The sequence below is a fragment of the Podarcis vaucheri genome, assembly GCF_965113315.1.
Source record: "Podarcis vaucheri genome assembly, chromosome: 4".
NCBI classification, from domain to species: Eukaryota; Metazoa; Chordata; class Lepidosauria; order Squamata; family Lacertidae; genus Podarcis; species Podarcis vaucheri.
Genome location: NC_138762.1, coordinates 82,898,570 through 82,917,462, shown reverse-complemented (window position 1 = coordinate 82,917,462; position 18,893 = coordinate 82,898,570). Strand labels below are relative to the sequence as shown.

The following is an 18,893-nucleotide window of genomic DNA, read 5'->3' as shown; positions in this document are numbered from 1 at the left end:
AGCCCACTAGCCATGTATTGTGGCAAACCAGGATGTTTGACAACAACTCCTGCCCGTTTTTGTATTCCAACATAGGCAACAAACCAGAAAGCTGCCCAGTTCCCAGTGTGCCACTATATGTGGCTTGGAGGCTCACAGGTTTACAGTCTTGGCTTAAAGAATTGGAACCCAAATGCTGAAGTGAAAGGCTGATGCTTAAAAATCGGCCAGTATTTGGAAGAGCTGGTACCTTATATGCATACTGGCAAAATATGCACATTTTGGCCTATATGATTCTAGTGATACAAAACAGCACAAGATGAATAAGGACGAGCCCATGATCAAGTCTTAGTAGTTTCCAAGGACGTTATCCAAATAAGTGGTTTTGTTAGAGCAAGATCTTCCTGTCTGCAAAATGGAATCTGTCCTCCCTACATGCTTCCTGCACCCACCCCGAATCTGCTTCAGAGGGTTGGGGAGAAACCCCATAACAGATTTAGGGGAGTGCAGGGGGAGAGGAGAAGACAAGACACACATGAATGTCTTTGCACTAACAGGACTACTTTGTTGAAGACTGCCCCAAATACAGTGGAACCTCTACTTACCACCATAATCCGTTCCGGTGGCCCGTGCTTTAGGCGAAACGGGTCGCTGGTAGAAGCGCCGTTGTGCACATGTGCAGACGGTGGCAGCCGCTTCTGCGCATGTGCAAATCGCAGCAAGCCCGGTATTTACTTCCGGGTTTGCTGTGGTCGTGACTTGGTTCAGGCCCAAGTAGAGGCGGTCGTAAGTAGAGGTTCTACTGTACCCAGCTCAGTTTTAGAATCCCTGAAGACTGTCTTTGTGCAAAAATGAAAAGGTGTTTCCAAAAGTAGTGGGTACTGCATGATTTGTGTTTATGCAGTGTGAATGATTGTGGTATGGAGATCAGGTGGGAGCTGATGTAAGACAGAACTGGTGTGATGTGTATGTATTAGTGGTGTGAGTGTTGCATCTTTTGCGAGTCAGAATGTGCCTTGGCAAGAGGGTGGTTGAAGAGGGAAGGGATGGTGCTCTTATTCAGAGAGTATGGGGAGTGAAGGGGGAGAGGTCATACCTCCCTCTCTCTCATCTTACAGATACTTGTTGGCCAGGCTACTCCATCCTGACACTTGATATGTTTCTTTTGTTATGTGCATTGTATTTGCTATCTTTTTTGTAAACTATTTAGTCTTGATTTGGTATTAAGCAGTATGTAAAAAATAAAATCAAAGTCAAGAGGCTGTGCTGCTGAGCTCTCTTGTTTTTGCAAATTCTTTGGTGCTGAGGAAGTCCTAGGAGATGTTTGGGGCTAGTCTTTGTGCAAGAAACCTGCTGCTGTGTGCACAAAATTTTGAACTGCAGCAAAAGAGAAAGAGGTGGGAAATTAAACTTGGAATAGTACATGCCTTTGGTGCAGATTCCAAACAGGCATTTTCATAGTATTTCTTGTCATGGGGGGTTGTGTTGTCTGAAAAGAGTGAGTGAGGGCTAAATCATACATTGCTATTCCTGTTCTCATTCCTTATGATCTTTGTAGGAAAAGGAAGGAAGGTTTTTGATGTGTGCCTTAATAGCACCTGAATCAGGTGTTTAAAGGAGCTTTTCCAGTTCCACATAATGGCCGTGTCATACATTGGGAAGGGAGTGCACCATCCTCATGTGATTGTGGAAGAGCCCTGTTCCACCAGAGAGATAATGCTAAATATACAATGGATACATTCCATAAGAATGTTTGATCAGTGATGTAGAGGCCTAGTCTGTGCAGTTTTCCCCTCTTACATGGAATACTTTTATTTCTATTTTATTGATGTCACAGAAGGAAGAAGGCAAGGTCTCTTCTGCACCTTGCAGGAATGGTCACCCAGACTGGGACTTAGACTTACAACTGAATGTTCAAATCTTATGACAAGACGCCATCTTTGGCCATTTTCTCTCAGGACTTCTTCCTGTGGAACGATGGTGGCGGTTCCCCTACAGCTGTTTGTAGGGAGCCTATTTATGGCCTTCCTCCAGATGTTGTTGGACTCCAGTTCCCATTTCCAGCAGTCAGCTGGCCAGCGTTCAAAGATGATGGAAGTTGTAGAACACCAATATCTGGAGTCCCCTGTGTCCCCTACCATTGCCCTCCTCAAAGGAGGTTATTCCAATGAATTAAGAAAGGGAACAATTGAGCCGATTGGGGTAGTAATTTTTTTTAAAAGAATGTTTGAAAAGTGAATATGTAATATGCAAATTTTAGAGAACTTCACTGATGAAATGTAACTTGCACTCTTGATGAGGGCACAAAATCCAAACATTGCTGAAAAATATTAAAAGGGTGCTTGTCACAGCTGGAATGTTAGTCTTTGAGAATGCTGAGTAAATCTGTCACTTGTCTCTCACTTGGTAGTTGACATGTGAATCTGTGAAGAGTATTTCTTGGGGAAAGCTTTTTCATAATGACTCCCAGGGTCCAAAAACATTCCTCGGAAAATTCAGAAAAGTCGCTGTGAAGTTATTAAACTCAGCCCACATTTTTCATGGCTTTGTTTTTGTGTGTGTTTTTTTAAAAGGAATGTTCACACATGTTATGAGTTGCATGTAAACGGACTTGATGAAGATTTCCTAAAATAGATCAGGAGACAGGCCCCTGTAATTTTGTGGACTTTTAGCAATCTCCTGTATAGTGTTGAATTTGGTTTTATCTGTTATTATCTTGTGACTATTTGAAATTTGTCTATTTAGAGATACACACCATTATTTCTGCATTACATATTTTTGACTTTTTATTCTGCATATTCTCAGTTCTTCTGTTTCTAGGATGGGTGGGGGGAAAGTATATGCTATGACATGCAAAAAAAATAAAAAAAAATAATGCAAGGATCTATTTTGCTCCAAAAAGTTTGTAGGTACTTAGGCAGCTTCTCTTTATGATTGTGTATCTCTCCCCCCCCCCTTTTTTTTAGTGTAGTGGAAGAAAAAACATTGTAAAGTAGCCCTTAGTTTCCTTTCACCTGATATCAAAACAGTCATTTAAGCAGTTTTGTTATTTATTCTTTTGAATAAAAGAATAGTCAAAGTTAGGGATGATAACCGGGCATTGTGTGAGCAAACTGTTAGACATACTTGATATTTTTTCCCCCTCTTGTGACTGAGGGAATAGCTCACACTGAATGAATCCAGCTCTTTATGCTTTTCATTTGTGTGCAGACTGCTAAAGGTTACCATGTCTGTGAAAGCAGTCCACAGTTGGTACCTAGTTCCATCAGATGGTGATGGAGCTTTTGGAACGGGGTCTTTGAAATCTCATGGGTTCTTGCAGCAGCCAGAATGTGCAGAAAGCAGGAAAGAGGAGAAAGGTGATTATTAGAGCAGACAAGCAGGGTGGCGAGATTAGAAACCGTGAGGTGCAGCTATGCTGAATGTGAAGTATTACTATGTTTGATGCTTTGTAACCTCCAAAAATACTGTAAATGTGAATTGTCTGCCCTGGGAGGCAGGTAAGTGAACTTGAAGCCCATCCAAAAACAGTGAGACAGAAAGAAATTATGAGAATTGAGAACTTTCTGCATAAAAATTAGTATGAATCTTGAAAGGCAAAATAGGCTTCTTCTTTTTTTAATGGTACTTCATGAATGCAGGTAATGTAAAGGAGAATTTATTTAAACTTCAGGAACATGCTTATTTGTGGGAATTTAATTTACACTTAGCCGAAATGCAGCTCTGTTAGCTGCTGGTAATTAAGAAACTGTGTTACACAGCATGTTTTAATTTAGATACGGTTTATTTTCTCAGAAATGCAAATATACTGTGTGCATTTTAAAATTAAAAACAGATAATTTAAAAACATTTAAGAGTGGTACTATTAAGCGTCTCTTAATAGGATCACTCTTAATTCAAAGACTAATACAGTTAATTAATGTTTTTTCAGAGATTAGATCATGAGAATACACCTTGAATACACCTGCGTAAAAATGATGCAAAATAGTTCCAGTGTAATACTTGAAAGCCTTATAAAATGTTTCTTCTAGATGCTTATTTAATACCCCCTTCCCCACATACAAGGCAACTTTTGCTGATTGTTGGTTTTGTAATGCAGCAGGCAACAGGTTTCTATGCATCGCCTAGTTTTGCATGCGATAGTGTTGTGGTCTGCTGATGTTTCAACATTGTCTTTTCTTTCTAAGATATAATTTATTAATCTTTCTGCTTCTAGTGTGCAAGCCAGTACTTTCTGACCGACTAATTAATAGCTTATGTGTTCTTTGTGACATCTGTCCTTCGTAGCGCTTCTTGCAAGATGGAGACATTTTAATCTTCGGGGCAGGAGTCAAGTTACCAACAAAAGAATGAACTCAGAAATTGTCTCCCCCCCCCTCCGCGCCCTCTCTTCAGCTGAATAGGCCTATTCAAAGGAATAAAACTGAGTTCAGCAACACTAATGAAAGAAGCAGTGAATTCTCTGTTTCAAATAGTTCAGCATGCCACTTGTTTCATCAGGTTTTCATATAGACATCTGGCATGAATAATGGTTTCATGCCCATACCAACTATAAACTGCTGTATTGAATAATGTAGTTAGGCTAACGACATCCTAAGATCATGGGGGTCCTAGGAGATCCATTGCATTATATTGGCCTTCCCAAAGTAATAAAAAATTGGGGGTTTAAAAGGGAAAGTAGTGGTAAAAACGGATAGCTTATTCTTGCAGATTGCAATGCTCTTAGCAGCTATTGAAAACTACTACATTTCCCTACTCCTAGGGCAGTTCTGTTGTACACCTAGCAGTGTTAGAAACTCATATATAAGCTAGGTGCTAAATGGCTCCTTAAACCAAGGTTATAGTCACGGAATGTCTGGTTGCCATTTTTGGGTAAGACATCTCCAAAGTCTTATTTTTCAAATGATGATGATGATGATTTATTATTATTATTTGTACCCCGCCCATCTGGCTGGGTTTCCCCAGCCACTCTGGTCGGCTTCCAACAAAGATGAAAAATACACTAAAATGTCACATATTAAAAACTTCCCTGAACAGGGCTGCCTTCAGATGTCTTCTGAATGTCAGGTAGTTGTTTATCGCTTTGACATCTGATGGGAGGGCATTCCCCAGGGTGGGCGCCACTACCGAGAAGGCCCTCTGCCTGGTTCCCTGTAACTTGGCCTCTCACAGTGAGGGAACCGCCAGAAGGCCCTCGGAGCTGGACCTCAGTGTCCGGGCAGAACGATGGGGGTGGAGACGCTCCTTCAGATATACTGGGCTGACTGTGATTGATTCTCAGTTAAACATCTGGCTAGGTCAGGCGACAGCCTTGAACTGGGTTAAGAGCTTTGAAAACTTAAAGAAGAAAAGTCACTTGATCCAGGGACAGTCCTCATATACCGTACATATTGGCCTATTCAGACCTCTTTTTCTTCATGGTGACTGCTCCCGCTCAGGCTACGCAGAAAAAGCATTTGGGTTCCAGAAATTCATTCTGATTGTGCAGATAAAATATAATTGATTGTGGTATTAGTGTGCGTACACAGCCCAGAGCCAATGATCCCCAGGCATTTACAACCAGATGGTGGTGCCTGGTGCCTGGGCATCTTCACTTGGTCGCAAAATGCACCTGGCTAATTTCGAACACTGATATCTAGCTGCGCCTGTAATCTAGTGGCCGTGTGTGTGTGTGTGTTAGACAAAGGTGTGAGAAAGAAATTCAGGGTTGCAGTACAATAAGATTTGGAGTTTCCGATATCACTCCTGTGTGCCGCTGTTTGTAGAGTGTGGCAAAAACCACACCCAAGGCAGGAAGGTGAGCTGCAGAGCAGAGTACCATCTCACACTTTTTAATTTCTAGCACACCTTTGTCGGGAAATATTAGCCATCGGTGCCTTAAATAATCAAGGTGCTATAAGGAAGATATGCCAGACATATTGCCTTATGCAGGCAGGGTTTTTTTCCAGCCCTAACCTGGAGGTGCTGAGGATCACACCTGCAAAGTGTTGGTTCTACTACAGCCCTTCCCTACCATTTTGACCCTTAAAAACATGCTTTTTTTTTTTACTACGCTAATTGCTTACCTTTAATCAAGTGCACACTTCTTCCTCTCCTATTTACAATCAAACTATAGAAAACAATATTGGTGTCTTAACATTTTGGTTTCCTCCTCTCTGTAGCTTTAACATGACAGTCACAGGCTTTTTAAAAATGTATTATAGGTGCTACAAAACATTCTAGAGACAGAAAACGAATATGCTAAGGAACTACAGACCATGCTTTCTAACTACCTGCGACCCTTACAAGCTAGTGAAAAGTAAGTACATCTTGCCGTTGAAAAACCTTATTTGAGCCACCATGCATCATGGGCAGTGTAAGTTGCTTAAGGGACGCGGGTGGTGCTGTGGGTTAAACCACAGAGCCTAGAACTTGCCGATCAGAAGGTCGGCGGTTCAAATCCCCGTGACGGGGTGAGCTCCTGTTGCTCTGTCCCTGCTCCTGCCAACCTAGCAGTTCGAAAGCACCTCAAAGTGCAAGTAGATAAGTAGGTACCGCTTCAGCGGGAAGGTAAATGGCGTTTCTGTGTGCTGCTCTGGTTTGCCAGAAGTGGCTTAGTCATGCTGGCCACATGACCCGGAAGCTGTACGCCAGCTCCCTCGGCCAATAAAGCGAGATGAGCGCCGCAACCCCAGAGTCGGTCACAACTGGACCTAATGGTCAGGGGTCCCTTTACCCTTTACCTTAAGTTGCTTAAAACCTGCTCTGCAAGGCAATGGTGAAGGGCAGGCAATAAATTCAAAAAGCATTCATAATAGTAGTAGAATCCTAGAATTGTGTTGGAAGGGACTCTTGAGGGTCATCTAGTCCAACCCCCTGCAATGCAGGAATTTCAGGCCTCAGGGGTCATAGTAGTACTCTGTGGCACTGTAACAGAGATGCACACAATATTATATCTGTTGTTTGGAGACTAGTATTGAGGGGGGGCACTGTATAATTTATATTGATACTGATCTTTCCTTTTGACAGTGTGTTGAATTAACATTCTGTGACATCACAACCAATGGTTCCAAGGGCTTATGGGTGAAAGAGACCCTGATTTTTAGTTTGTTAGAGGTGTATATTGTGGGAATTAGACTTTAGTTCTCATTTACAGAGAACTATGTGTATGTGGGTTGTTTGACCCTTTAATTCTCTTTTCCCTCCTGTTAAAAACTACGAAAGATGCTCTCTTTTAAAATTTAAAGAATGTATAACTTTTACCTGGTGTACTTGCAGTTACGGTGTAAAAATATATATACAGTGCAGGTGGATTTTTTTTTTTAGTTGCTAAAGCACCTTATGTTGATTAAACTGTTACAGACGAACAAACATTTACAGACTGATAGTCTGAGGCAGGCAGCAGCACAACACAACATAACCTGCTGCTTTAACTGTTGAGAATTGCAATAAATAAGATGAAAGATATATATATATATATATATTTATTTATTAAAAGATGATCCAAAAAGAACTCCCTTAAGAGAATCATATCTTTTTGTCTTAAGACAGTCTTTAAAAGAATCTTTCCAAAAAATTTTTTATAAAATAATTCCAGTAGCACCTTCAAGACCAACTAAGTATAAGCTTTCTAGGTAGGAGCTTTTGTGTGTATACACACGTCTTCAGATACACTGAGGGAGAGGTCGCTACATCCTTATGACTGTTGATGGCTGTTAATGATGGCAGTTGGTTCCACAGGGAAGGGCAAGGGATTTTTTAAAAGGACAGATGACCAAAATTAGCTTTAGCATGTATAATGGGACATGAATCCAATATCACTATTCAGACCAGGTCTCTCCATAGTTTTTTAGTTTGGTAATGAGTTGTAACTCAGCAACTTCTCTTTCAAGTGTATTTCTAAAATTCTTTTGCAATAAGACAGCTACTTCATAATAAATAACAAGATGAAAGATAAAAAAAAAAATTATTAAAAGATGATCCAAAAAGAACTCTCAAGAGAATCAAGTTGTTGAGAATTGTGAGACTGTTAATAACTGAACCAACTGAAATAACTGCTGCAGAGTGTATGACATCACAGGATTCTACAGCGGCTGTCAAACATTATTCTTTTCTGGCAAGCTCCCTATGCAAGTTAGCAAGTTAGCTCCAGAGAAAACCCCCCACTCCCCGTTCCCCACCTCACACATCTTTTATGTATTGCAGAGGACTCTGGCATAGAATCGTAGAGTTGGATCATTTCGTCCAACCCCCTGGAATGCAGGAATATGCAGTGAATCTGGCTATGGGGGAAGCTGTCAATCAGAGCGTATGGAAAGCATCTTCTGGGATGTATATAGTGGGAAAGAGCTCTGGCCTGTCTCCCCGTCTCTTTAGCTTCCTTAGCCCCCAAGTGGGAAATTGGAGGAAAGGGGCGGGGTCTGTTACGTCAGAGGTGTATGTGAAAGGAAAGTGATTTTATGCCTCCTATATTGGAAGCTAGTCTCGGCCATATAAGCAACACCAGAAATGATGTGGGCTGTTTTTCGTACAAGTGCTTAATTTTCTTATTTTCATTTTGGCTCCAGGTTAAACTCTACAGATACTTCATATTTAATGGGAAATCTAGAAGAAATCAGTTCTTTTCAGCAAATGCTTGTACAATCTTTAGAAGAATGCACCAAGTACGTACTATTCAATCTAGCAGACCTGTTTATGTTTAACTGTTTAGAATGACACCTGGCATCTATAGACATTTGTACCCCACACGTTGATGTAAATGTGTAAATCTTGAAGTTCAATTGCAAAGTATGAACAAAGAACAGGAGTGACTTCTCCAAAAATAAAAAAATAAAAATAATGAAAGTACTGTGCACAAACAACAACCTCCACCAGTAGTTTTATGCAATGTGATAAAGGATATTAAAGCAGGTGATTTTTATTCTTTATTTTTTTAAAAATACGCTTTCCAGCAGTAAACATTCTTGAAGTAAATAATTTCAAAACATTAAAGTTGGTGCAGCTGTAACAATTTTGACTCTTCAGTTAGGATCATGAGAGTCAGCTGTTGGGTTATTGTATCCCTGCTTCTAGGGGATATGGGTGGCGCTGTGGGTTAAACCACAGAGCCTAGGGCTTGCCAATCAGAAGGTAGGCAATTCAAATCCTTGCGACGGGGTGAGCTCCTGTTGCTCTGTCCCTGCTCCTTCCAACCTAGCAGTTCAAAAGCACGTCAAAGTGCAAGTGGATAAATAGGTACCGCTCCGGTGGGCACGGTGTTTCCGTGCACTGCTTTGGTTTGCCAGAAGCGGCTTAGTCATGCTGGCCACATGACCCGGAAACTGTATGCCGGCTCCCTCGGCCAGTAAAGTGAGATGAGTGCCGCGACCCCAGAGTTGGCCACGACTGGACCTAATGGTCAGGGGTCCCTTTACCCTTACCTTTTATCCCTGCTTCTAGCTTCATTCTCTTCCTCGCTGAGTTATCTCTCCTCCTCCGTGTTTGTCATGCTTATGGGCATTCGGCACAAAAGCAAGGACATGGATTGTAAAAAATAGAAGGCATCGCATCCCAAGTAACAGCAACACATAATGAGCTATCAAATATATAACAATTTTACAACAGTTTCCCCAGCACTAGACTCCCAAAGCTACACTTGGTCTTTAAGGTTACTAAAACAAATGTCTTTGGTGAATTTGGAATGCATTGCTCATTAAGCTTCAGAACATTAAAAAAATTACGTTTACATTGCTTTCTTTCAGGTTGCCTGAAACTCAGCAGCGGGTTGGTGGTTGCTTCCTAAATCTGATGCCACAAATGAAAAATTTATACCTTGCGTACTGTGCCAACCACCCGTCGGCAGTAACCGTCCTCACAGAACACAGGTATGTGCATGAAGAACAAGAAAAGTTGTAAATTTAACTTTGTTTTTCTTCCCACTTTTTAATGGTGTTTTGCAAACAAATTGAGGTGTTTTATCAGGCACAAGACCGAAGATGAAGTGGCAGCAGATGTGAGCGTCAGTTTTGAAATCAGCTTTTTTTAGTGGAGTATTTGAAAATAGGCATGTAGATTGATTTCAATATAACTTGGGGCTCGTTCACACTTCCACTTAGAATCATAGTGTTGGAAGGGACCACAAAGATCATCCAGTCCAACCTCCTGCAACGCAGGAATCTTTTGCCCAACATGGGGTTCAAACCCACAACCCTGAGATTAAGAATCTCATACTCTGCCAACTGAGCTAAGTGTGCATCACTTGTCCTGTAGCTTGTAGGCATTAGTCAAATCAGTTTAGCCTTTGCCCCACCACCTCTCCCCAGAAAACATGGTCTTTATTGCTAAATTGGAACAAACATCAGTCCAGAGAAAACCCAATTGATATTTACACGTATTTAGTGGTAAACGGCAGGTTTTCTTAGAGGAAAGAGGCAGTAGTGTGGCTGAGTCCTTACTCCTGAGGGAGTGTGCACAGGTTTGCAACCTTACAAGTCCTGTAGTGCTAGTCATATTTAGTTCAGTGCCTGAAATAAATCAAATACCTTTTATTCAGGCACGTGACAAAGGCTTTCTTATTCCGGCAGGCATTTTAAGGTGGCAGTTGTGTTACTGTCCAGTTTCACAATGAATTTATATTGTTTTAATCTCTTGTGTGATCTATTTTTATATACATCACTTAGAAACGTTCAGGATTCAGCAGTCCATAAAATGCCTTAAATAATTTTGTTCATTGGATGTGTGAGATAATAGTTACAGAGGTAATTCAGGCATATGATACCTTGGTTCTAAGTCGGGGATAAGCAACCTGAGACCCTTGAAATGATGATGGGCTCCAGCTTCAGCTAGTGTGGCCAGTGGCCAGGGATGATGGGAGTTGTAGTCTGGCAACATCTGGAGGGCCACATAGGTTTCCCACCCCTGCCCTACATGAACTAGACTAGGAGAGTGGCTATGTAAGCTCTCAGAATACTTAGAATTAGCCAAATTGACAGACATAATAAGACAAAAACCAAAAAGTGAAGTAAAAAAAGAATGGGAGTGCCTAAATGAATACCTCAAGAGTCAAGGTTCGAGGGCAGAAATCTGGCTGAGTCTGGAATAACCTTGTGAAGTGAAAGGATAAGAAAGAAGGATTTATATCTAGATGTTAGGATAGAGATGATAAAGAAAACAGGAAAACAAGAAGACACAATGAGAGATAAAGGAGGTGTTTTGGGATTGGTGGAAGTCAATGTCTTGTTGTCGTTTTATTGTTTATAATATTAACTTGTAAGATATGTATTTTTATTTTGTTTTGTTTTTAGTTTTCGAATGTTGATTTTTGTGTGTTGTGTATTGTTATTTTTTTAATATCTTTCGTGTTGTTGTTGTTGTGTGGAAAATACTAATAAAATTAATTTTTTAAAAATAAAAAAGGTAGTTTCCTCCACTTGCATACTCCCTCCTTTTCCTCCACTTAAGCACTTTGAACAGTGCATTGTTAATCTATGGAACTCACTGCTCCAAGATAATGATGGTGGCTTGTATGGCTTTTAAAGGGGATTAGATGAATTCCTGGATGATAGAGCTATCTCTGGCTGTTGGCCATGGCGACTATATATGGAACCTCCATCTCTAGGGGCAGTATCCCCTTGAATGCCAGCTGCTAGGGAAACAACAGCAGGCGAGAGCAATTGCATTCAAGATCTGGTTGGCCATTTTGGGAAGCAGAATGCAGACTAGATGCAACTTTGGTTCCAGTCAATCAGAGTTGTTCCTTTTCTTAGGCAATTTATTTTAAAAATTGAGAAAATTTCTAAAGTGCCATATTAAAAGTTGGAGTACCTGAATAGGGCTAGGATTTTCTGTTTCAATTATATTTTCTTAATGCATTAAAACTGAAATTAAACCATTGTGCTTTTGGAATGGTGTGATCGAATGGCTGAATGTTGGGTGGGATGTTACAATAAGTAGAAGTAATTTTGCACAGCCTGTGGAAAAACATGATTCTTTCTGAGGATTCCAGGCTAATGCTAGCACCTACGGTAGCAATCTTTTTTTTTTTTTTTTTATAAAATTTTTATTGGTTTTACAAAAGTTTTTATAACAAACAAACATTAAAAAAAAAACAAAAGACAAACAAACAAGTATAATTTCATAATGTCCTTTCATAAACTTCTTTCCTCGGACTTCCCCATACCTCCCCTTTCTGCATCCTCATGTCCAAATTTTTATAGCAACTTGTAAATGTTTTTTCTCGTCCTAATTCATCATAGTCCTTTCTTAATCTAATCTTATATTACTGCAACCCTTTCTCTCTGTAAAATCTCGACATTCTAAGATTCATCAAGTTTATAATAGTCCTTAAGGTAAATCTTAAATTTCTTCCAGTCTTCTTCCGCAGTCTCCTTTCCCTGGTCACGAATTCTGCTCGTCATTTCCGCCAATGTCATATAGTCAATCACTTTCATCTGCCATTCTTCCAAGGTGGGTAGGTCTTGTGTCTTCCAATACTTTGCGATCAGTATTCTTGCTGCTGTTGTTGCATACATGAAAAAAGTTCTATCCTTCTTTGGCACCAATTGGCCGACAATGCCCAAGAGAAAGGCCTCTGGTTTCTTAAGGAAGGTATATTTAAATACCTTTTTCATTTCATTATATATCATTTCCCAGAAAGCCTTAATCTTCGTGCATGTCCACCAAAGATGATAAAAAGTACCTTCAGTTTCCTTACATTTCCAACATTTATTATCAGGCAAATGGTAAATTTTTGCTAGCTTAACTGGGCTCATGTACCACCTATAGATCATTTTCATCACGTTTTCCTTTAAGGCATTACATGCCGTAAATTTAATACCGGTGTTCCACAACCTTTCCCAGTCAGCAAACATAATATTATGACCAATGTCCTGTGCCCACTTAATCATAGCTGATTTAACTGTTTCATCTTGTGTATTCCATTTCAACAGCAGGTTATACATTCTTGACAAATTTTTAGTATTGGATTCTAACAATTCTGTCTCAAGTTTTGATTTTTCCACCTGGAAGCCAATTTTCCTGTCTTGTTTAAAAACCTCCATTATTTGATAATAGTGGAGCCAATCTTGTACTTTGGGTTTTAGTTTTTCATGGCTCTTTAATTTCAATTTCTCTCCATCCTGTTCTAAAATCTCACAATACTTTGGCCATCCGACCTCCATATTGACTTTCTTGTGTGCCTTAGCCTCTAAAGGTGACAACCATCTAGGGGTTTTGTTTTCCAACAGATCTTTATATCTCATCCAAACATTGAACAGCGCTTTCCTAACAATATGATTTTTAAAGGCACTATGCACTTTAATTTTGTCATACCATAGATATGCATGCCAACCAAATGCATTATTGAAACCTTCTAAGTCCAAGATATCTGTATTCTCGAGGAGCATCCATTCTTTCAGCCAGCAGAATGCTGCTGCTTCATAGTACAATTTTAAGTCCGGCAGGGCAAATCCCCCTCTTTCTTTTGCATCTGTTAGTATTTTATATTTTATTCTGGGCTTTTTGCCCTGCCAGACAAATTTCGCAATGTCTTTCTGCCACCTCTTGAAACAGTCCATCTTGTCAATAATCTGCAAAGTTTGAAATAAGAATAACATTCTAGGCAATACATTCATCTTAATCACTGCAATTCGGCCTAACATTGACAATCTCAAATTTGACCATATTTCTAGATCTTTTTTAATTTCTGACCAACATTTTTCATAGTTGTCCTTATACAAATTCAAGTTTTTAGATGTTAAATTAACCCCTAGATATTTCACCTTCTTAACCACCATCAAACCTGTCTCTTCTTGAAACTTATTCTTCTCCATGTCTGTTAGATTTTTCCCTAAGACTTTAGTTTTTTGTTTATTCAATTTAAATCCAGCTACCTGTCCAAATTGTTGGATTATTTCCAACACTCTTTTTGTACTAGTGTTTGGCTCTTGCAAGGTCAATACCAGGTCATCTGCAAACGCTCTTAACTTATAATGTTTGGCTCCGACCTTTACACCTTTAACTTGCTGGTCCTCTCTAATCATGTTCAGCAAAACCTCCAGGACCGAAATAAAAAGCAATGGAGAAATTGGGCACCCCTGTCGTGTTCCTTTTTCTATCTTAAGTTCCTCAGTTATTACATTATTTACAATCAGCTTAGCTTTTTGTTCAGAATATATTGCACCCATACCATTCTCAAATCCTTGTCCTACCCCCATCCCATGAAGATTCTTTTTCATAAAACTCCAAGAAATATTGTCAAAGGCTTTCTCCGCATCCACAAATATCAAAACTACTTTAGTATTTATGTTCACCTCTAACTTTTCCAGAATGTCTATTATATTCCTAACATTGTCTGAGAGGTGTCTCTTTGGGAGAAAGCCTGCTTGGTCTCTGTGAATCTTCTCCATCAGTACTCTTTTAAATCTTTTTGCTAAAATGTCTGCAAAAATTTTGTAATCCACATTGAGTAACGAAATTGGGCGGTAGTTCTTCAGTTGAGTCTTTTCAGTCTCTGTCTTTGGTATGAGTGAAATATATGCTTCTTTCCACGATTCGGGTGCCCTTTTTCCGTCTAAGATTTCGTTACAGACGTCCTTTAACGGTTGTATCAGCCATTCCTTTAAAGATTTGTAATATCTGGAAGTCAGTCCGTCTGGCCCTGGAGATTTGCCCAATTGCATGTCCTGAATGGCACCCTCTATCTCTTGTTCTGTAATTCTCTGGTTTAGATCCATCTTGCTTTGATGAGAGATTTTCTGTAATCCAAATTTATTGAGGAATTTATCTATGTCCTCTTCATTTTGTAATCCTTGAGAATAAAGCTTTTTAAAATAGCTCACAAAACAATTTCTTATCTCATTGGGTTTAGATATAGTCTTTCCATCCACTTCTAAACTTGTAACTGTATTTAATTTCTGTCTTTTCTTTAGTTGCCATGCCAAAAGTTTACCACATTTGTCTGCCGACTCAAATGTCTTTTGTTTCATTTGCTTTATTTTCCACTCTATCTCTTGGTTCATCAATTCCATATATTGTGTTTGATATAACTTAATCTCCCTCAAAATCTCCTGGGACTTTGGTTTTAATCTTAATTTTTTCTCTCCTTCTTTTATCTTTTCCAAAAGTTTTTCCTTTTTCTCATTCTGCTTTCTCTTCTTTATTGAATTTTGTTGAATCAAAAATCCTCGCATCACAGCTTTACTTGCGTCCCAGATCACTCTTTTTTCCACATCGCCCTTTAGATTAATTTCAAAATAGTCCTTTAGAGTTTTTTGGGCCTTCTTATGGATCTCTCTATCTCGAAACAGGGTGTCATTCATTCTCCATCTAAACTGACCAGTTGTTGTAAATTTCATTTCCATCTTCACGGCGTTATGGTCGGAGCAGGTTTTTGGGCAGATTTCTACCTTCTTAATCTTCGGAGCCATTCCACTAGTAACCCATATTTGGTCGATTCTGGTCCAGGTCATCTTTGCTTGGGAGAAAAAGGTTCCCTCTCTTTCAATCTTTATAATATTTTCCGGTGTGTTTAATTCTGTGGCTGGAAGCACAGTGTTGACACTTCCTAATATATATTTTTTTACTTCATTTTCAAAAGACGCACAGTGGTTGAGTGTATTGAGGCTTTGGCTACATTCCTAAGGTTCAGGGGTTCAAGTTCCACTTAGTGTTGTTATCAAGGGCTGTGTGAAGCCTACTGTGGGATTGATTGAATGTGATTGTGCTTTGAGTATAATAGACAGTAGAAACTAGCTTGCCACAGAAGTGCTTTCATTTAAAACAAATATATTTTAATAATAAAATTTGAGGTCTACATCACTATTCTTGGTCAGATTAATAGGCTTTCCTTTTTCTGATACCCGATGTTTTGAAATGATTATCTACGGACCAATAGGGCCATTAATTGATTCAGCTTATAACTATATTATTTTAGACTTGGAAGGAATGTGGACATTTCCATCCATCGTTAGCCCTCACTCCTTATTCAGAAACCTGTAGTTAGCCACATATCAAAGTAACCTGACTATTTCTCTTTTTGGGAGTTCTTAACACCCTCTGGCAGGATTGTCACTTGGTTTAAAGCAATCTTAGGTCTTTACTTAAGGGACGGGGGTGGCGCTGTGGGTTAAAACACAGAGCCTAGGGCTTGCCGATCAGAAGGTCGGCGGTTCGAATCCCCACGATGGGGTGAGCTCCCACTGCTCAGTCCCTGCTCCTGCCAACCTAGCAGTTTGAAAGCACGTCAAAGTGCAAGTAGATAAATAGGTACCGCTCTGGTGGGAAGGTAAACGGCGTTTCCGTGTGCTGCTCTGGTTCGCCAGAAGCGGCTTAGTTATGCTGGCCACATGACATGGAAGCTGTACGCCGGCTCCCTTGGCCAATAAAGTGAGATGAGCGCCGCAACCCCAGAGTTGGTCACGACTGGACCTAATGGTCAGGGGTCCCTTTACTCTTTACCTTTAGGTCTTTACTTTAAAATGTTTTTGTTTTAGTACCTTGCCTTTCCATAAAATGAGCAAGTCAATTCAAATGTATGAATTTAGTTGGTTGAGTTTAATTATATACAAATAAAACAAAACATTTGAAGAAGTTCAGACAAGGGAAACAACAGGGTTCCCTTGTTGTTTAGATTATGCAGGCAACATATTAAGAGGAGGCCGTCTGTTCCTCTAGGGAGGAGAAGAAATGCTGCTTCTAGGCTGATGCCTGCCATGCACAGTGTTTGTAAATTATTGTACATAAAAATATTTATAGTCATGGTGCAAATGTAACCTTAGATGAGGTAAAGTGATCAGTATCAGGCTGTAGGATCATACGTTCTTTCCCCAGAGCATCTCATTTTTGTTTTAGATCAGGGATGGGGAACCTGTGGCCCTCCAGATGTTGTTGGACTCCAGTTCCCATTGGCCCCAGCCGACAAGGCCAGTGGTCAAGAATGATGGGAGTTGTAGTGCAGCAACATCTGGAGGGCTTACAAGTTCCTCATCCCTGTTTTGGACATTTCCCTCCCTTCCCTCTTTTGCACTTCACCATGAATTTGACCCAAGGAAATATCACTAAGAGCGGATCTGCTTTAGCGTTAACTGTGATTAATGACATAACCCTTAACCACTATGGAGAAAAGGATTGTCGGAAAATTTGCATATGAGGTGGAGAGCTGCAGCTTACTCTGCCCTACTCAGTTACATCTCCATCAGTCTGAGGGACGTGGGTGGCGCTGTGGGTTAAACCACAGAGCCTAGGACTTGCTGATCAGAAGGTCGGCAGTTCAAATCCCTGCGACGGGGTGAGCTCCCGTTGCTCGGTCCCTGCTAGTAGATAAATAGGTACCGCTCTGGCGGGAAGGTAAATGGCGTTTCCGTGCGCTGCTCTGGTTCGCCAGAAGCAGCTTAGTCATGTTGGCCACATGACCCGGAAGCTGTACACCGGCTCCCTTGGCCAATAAAGCAAGATGAGCGCCGCAACCCCAGAGTCGTCCACGACTGGACCTAATGGTCAGGGGTCCCTTTACCTTTACCTTTACCCATCAGTCTTACTGATGCAGCCTCAGTTAAATCTTTACCAAAGGCAGAAAAGTCTTAAAACAAAGGTAAGAATACTTTCCGTGGAGGCAAATGGAAGCAATCTTTTTCCAGCATTAACCCGAATGAGAGAGCAGATTATAAAAAGAAACTACAACCAAGCACGACACTCAAGACTTCTGCATGCTTCAGGCTAAAAATTGCATCTGTAGAACTGGAGCAAGGCTTAAAGCCACTTTTTCTTTTAAAGTACAGTTTAACAGAGTGTTAGAAGATCCTGTAGCTGGAACCTGATTTGAAATTACTTGATTGCATTTTTTAACAAAAACAGATTTCGAAATGTGAAGCTTAAATAGCATTTATGGAAGATAATGGGAGCATGGAATACAGATAAGCATCTGAGTCAGAGAACCTTTTGTCCCTCCTCCACTTTGCTTCAGAAAAAGGGCTGCTAACATAGAGGGTGATGTCATACTTGAAGCAACAGCCCAAGAATAAGGCATTCTATCTAGAAATGCAGCACTAGAGACAGTAAAAAGCTTAGAGTCATTAAGTGAGCCAAGGGTTTAGTGGAGGGTTTTCAGCATGCATTGTCTATGTGACATATTTAGACCTTTCAGCAGTGAGAGTTCATGTTCCGTCTACTATAGACAGGAATTGGAAGTGTAAGTTGCAGTTTTAAATGTTTCTTTTTCCATTTGTTTGTTCATTTAATGCTAAGAGTTTTCCTATTGTTCACATGGTTGTAGGTGCTTTGAGGTTTTTAAAGATACTCTTCCTAGTTGTTGTTTTTTAGTGATTTTACATGTTAAAAATGTTGTTGGTTTGGATCCCTTTTAGAGGCAAATTCTGTTTTAATACCTTACTAACCTAGGAGACTTCACGAAGCACGGATGATAAAAACAGTCAGTTCTCAGGACTATCTTTATAGGAGAGGTTTCAAAAATTCCTTGATACCCAAATTTTGTAACTGTATACTAGCTTCGTAATAATATTTATGCTTATTTATTTTACATATCTAGTCTGTTTTGGATAGATTTAAGATTTTAATAATAGGCCTATTTGTTTCTTGGCTAAACTACTATCTCTTGCATATCTCATTTTGTTTCTTCCCTGTGTACTGCTTTAGCTAAATATGGAGTGGATTCATTGTGAAATATTCAGCAGCATTTGGACAAAAGTGCATATTATAAAAACTTAGTGTCTTTGTTAAAACAGCTGTGATCTTGAACTAACCACACTGATTTGTAGATGTAATGGTTGTTGAAGGAAATAAATTAACTATGCATAGTCTTTAAATAGTTCATTAATGGCAGTTTTTTTTTAAAAGAAAAGTTCTTTCTTGATCAGAACACTATTTAAAAGATTCTGTTTTTAAGTGCTTGGCTAGTTGATTCTATCCCATGTAGTGAGTTTTGTAGCTAAAGCAGGGCTGTG

General features: G+C 39.9%; 1 protein-coding gene across 7 annotated transcripts in view; it reads left to right on the top strand.

Moving 5' to 3' along the window:
- ARHGEF7 (Rho guanine nucleotide exchange factor 7) overlaps positions 1–18,893 on the top strand; it is an 89,337-nt gene that overhangs the window by 29,965 nt on the left and 40,479 nt on the right. For all 7 annotated transcript variants that reach the window (XR_014218604.1, XR_014218605.1, XM_082218600.1 and 4 more), the window contains exons 7-9: positions 6,183–6,277; positions 8,526–8,621; positions 9,699–9,821. Coding sequence is in view for 5 of the 7 variants with exons in the window: in XM_082218600.1 (XP_082074726.1) it covers positions 6,183–6,277; positions 8,526–8,621; positions 9,699–9,821 (314 nt within the window). In the remaining 2 variants the exon portion in view is untranslated. The remainder of the gene's footprint in view (positions 1–6,182; positions 6,278–8,525; positions 8,622–9,698; positions 9,822–18,893) is intronic.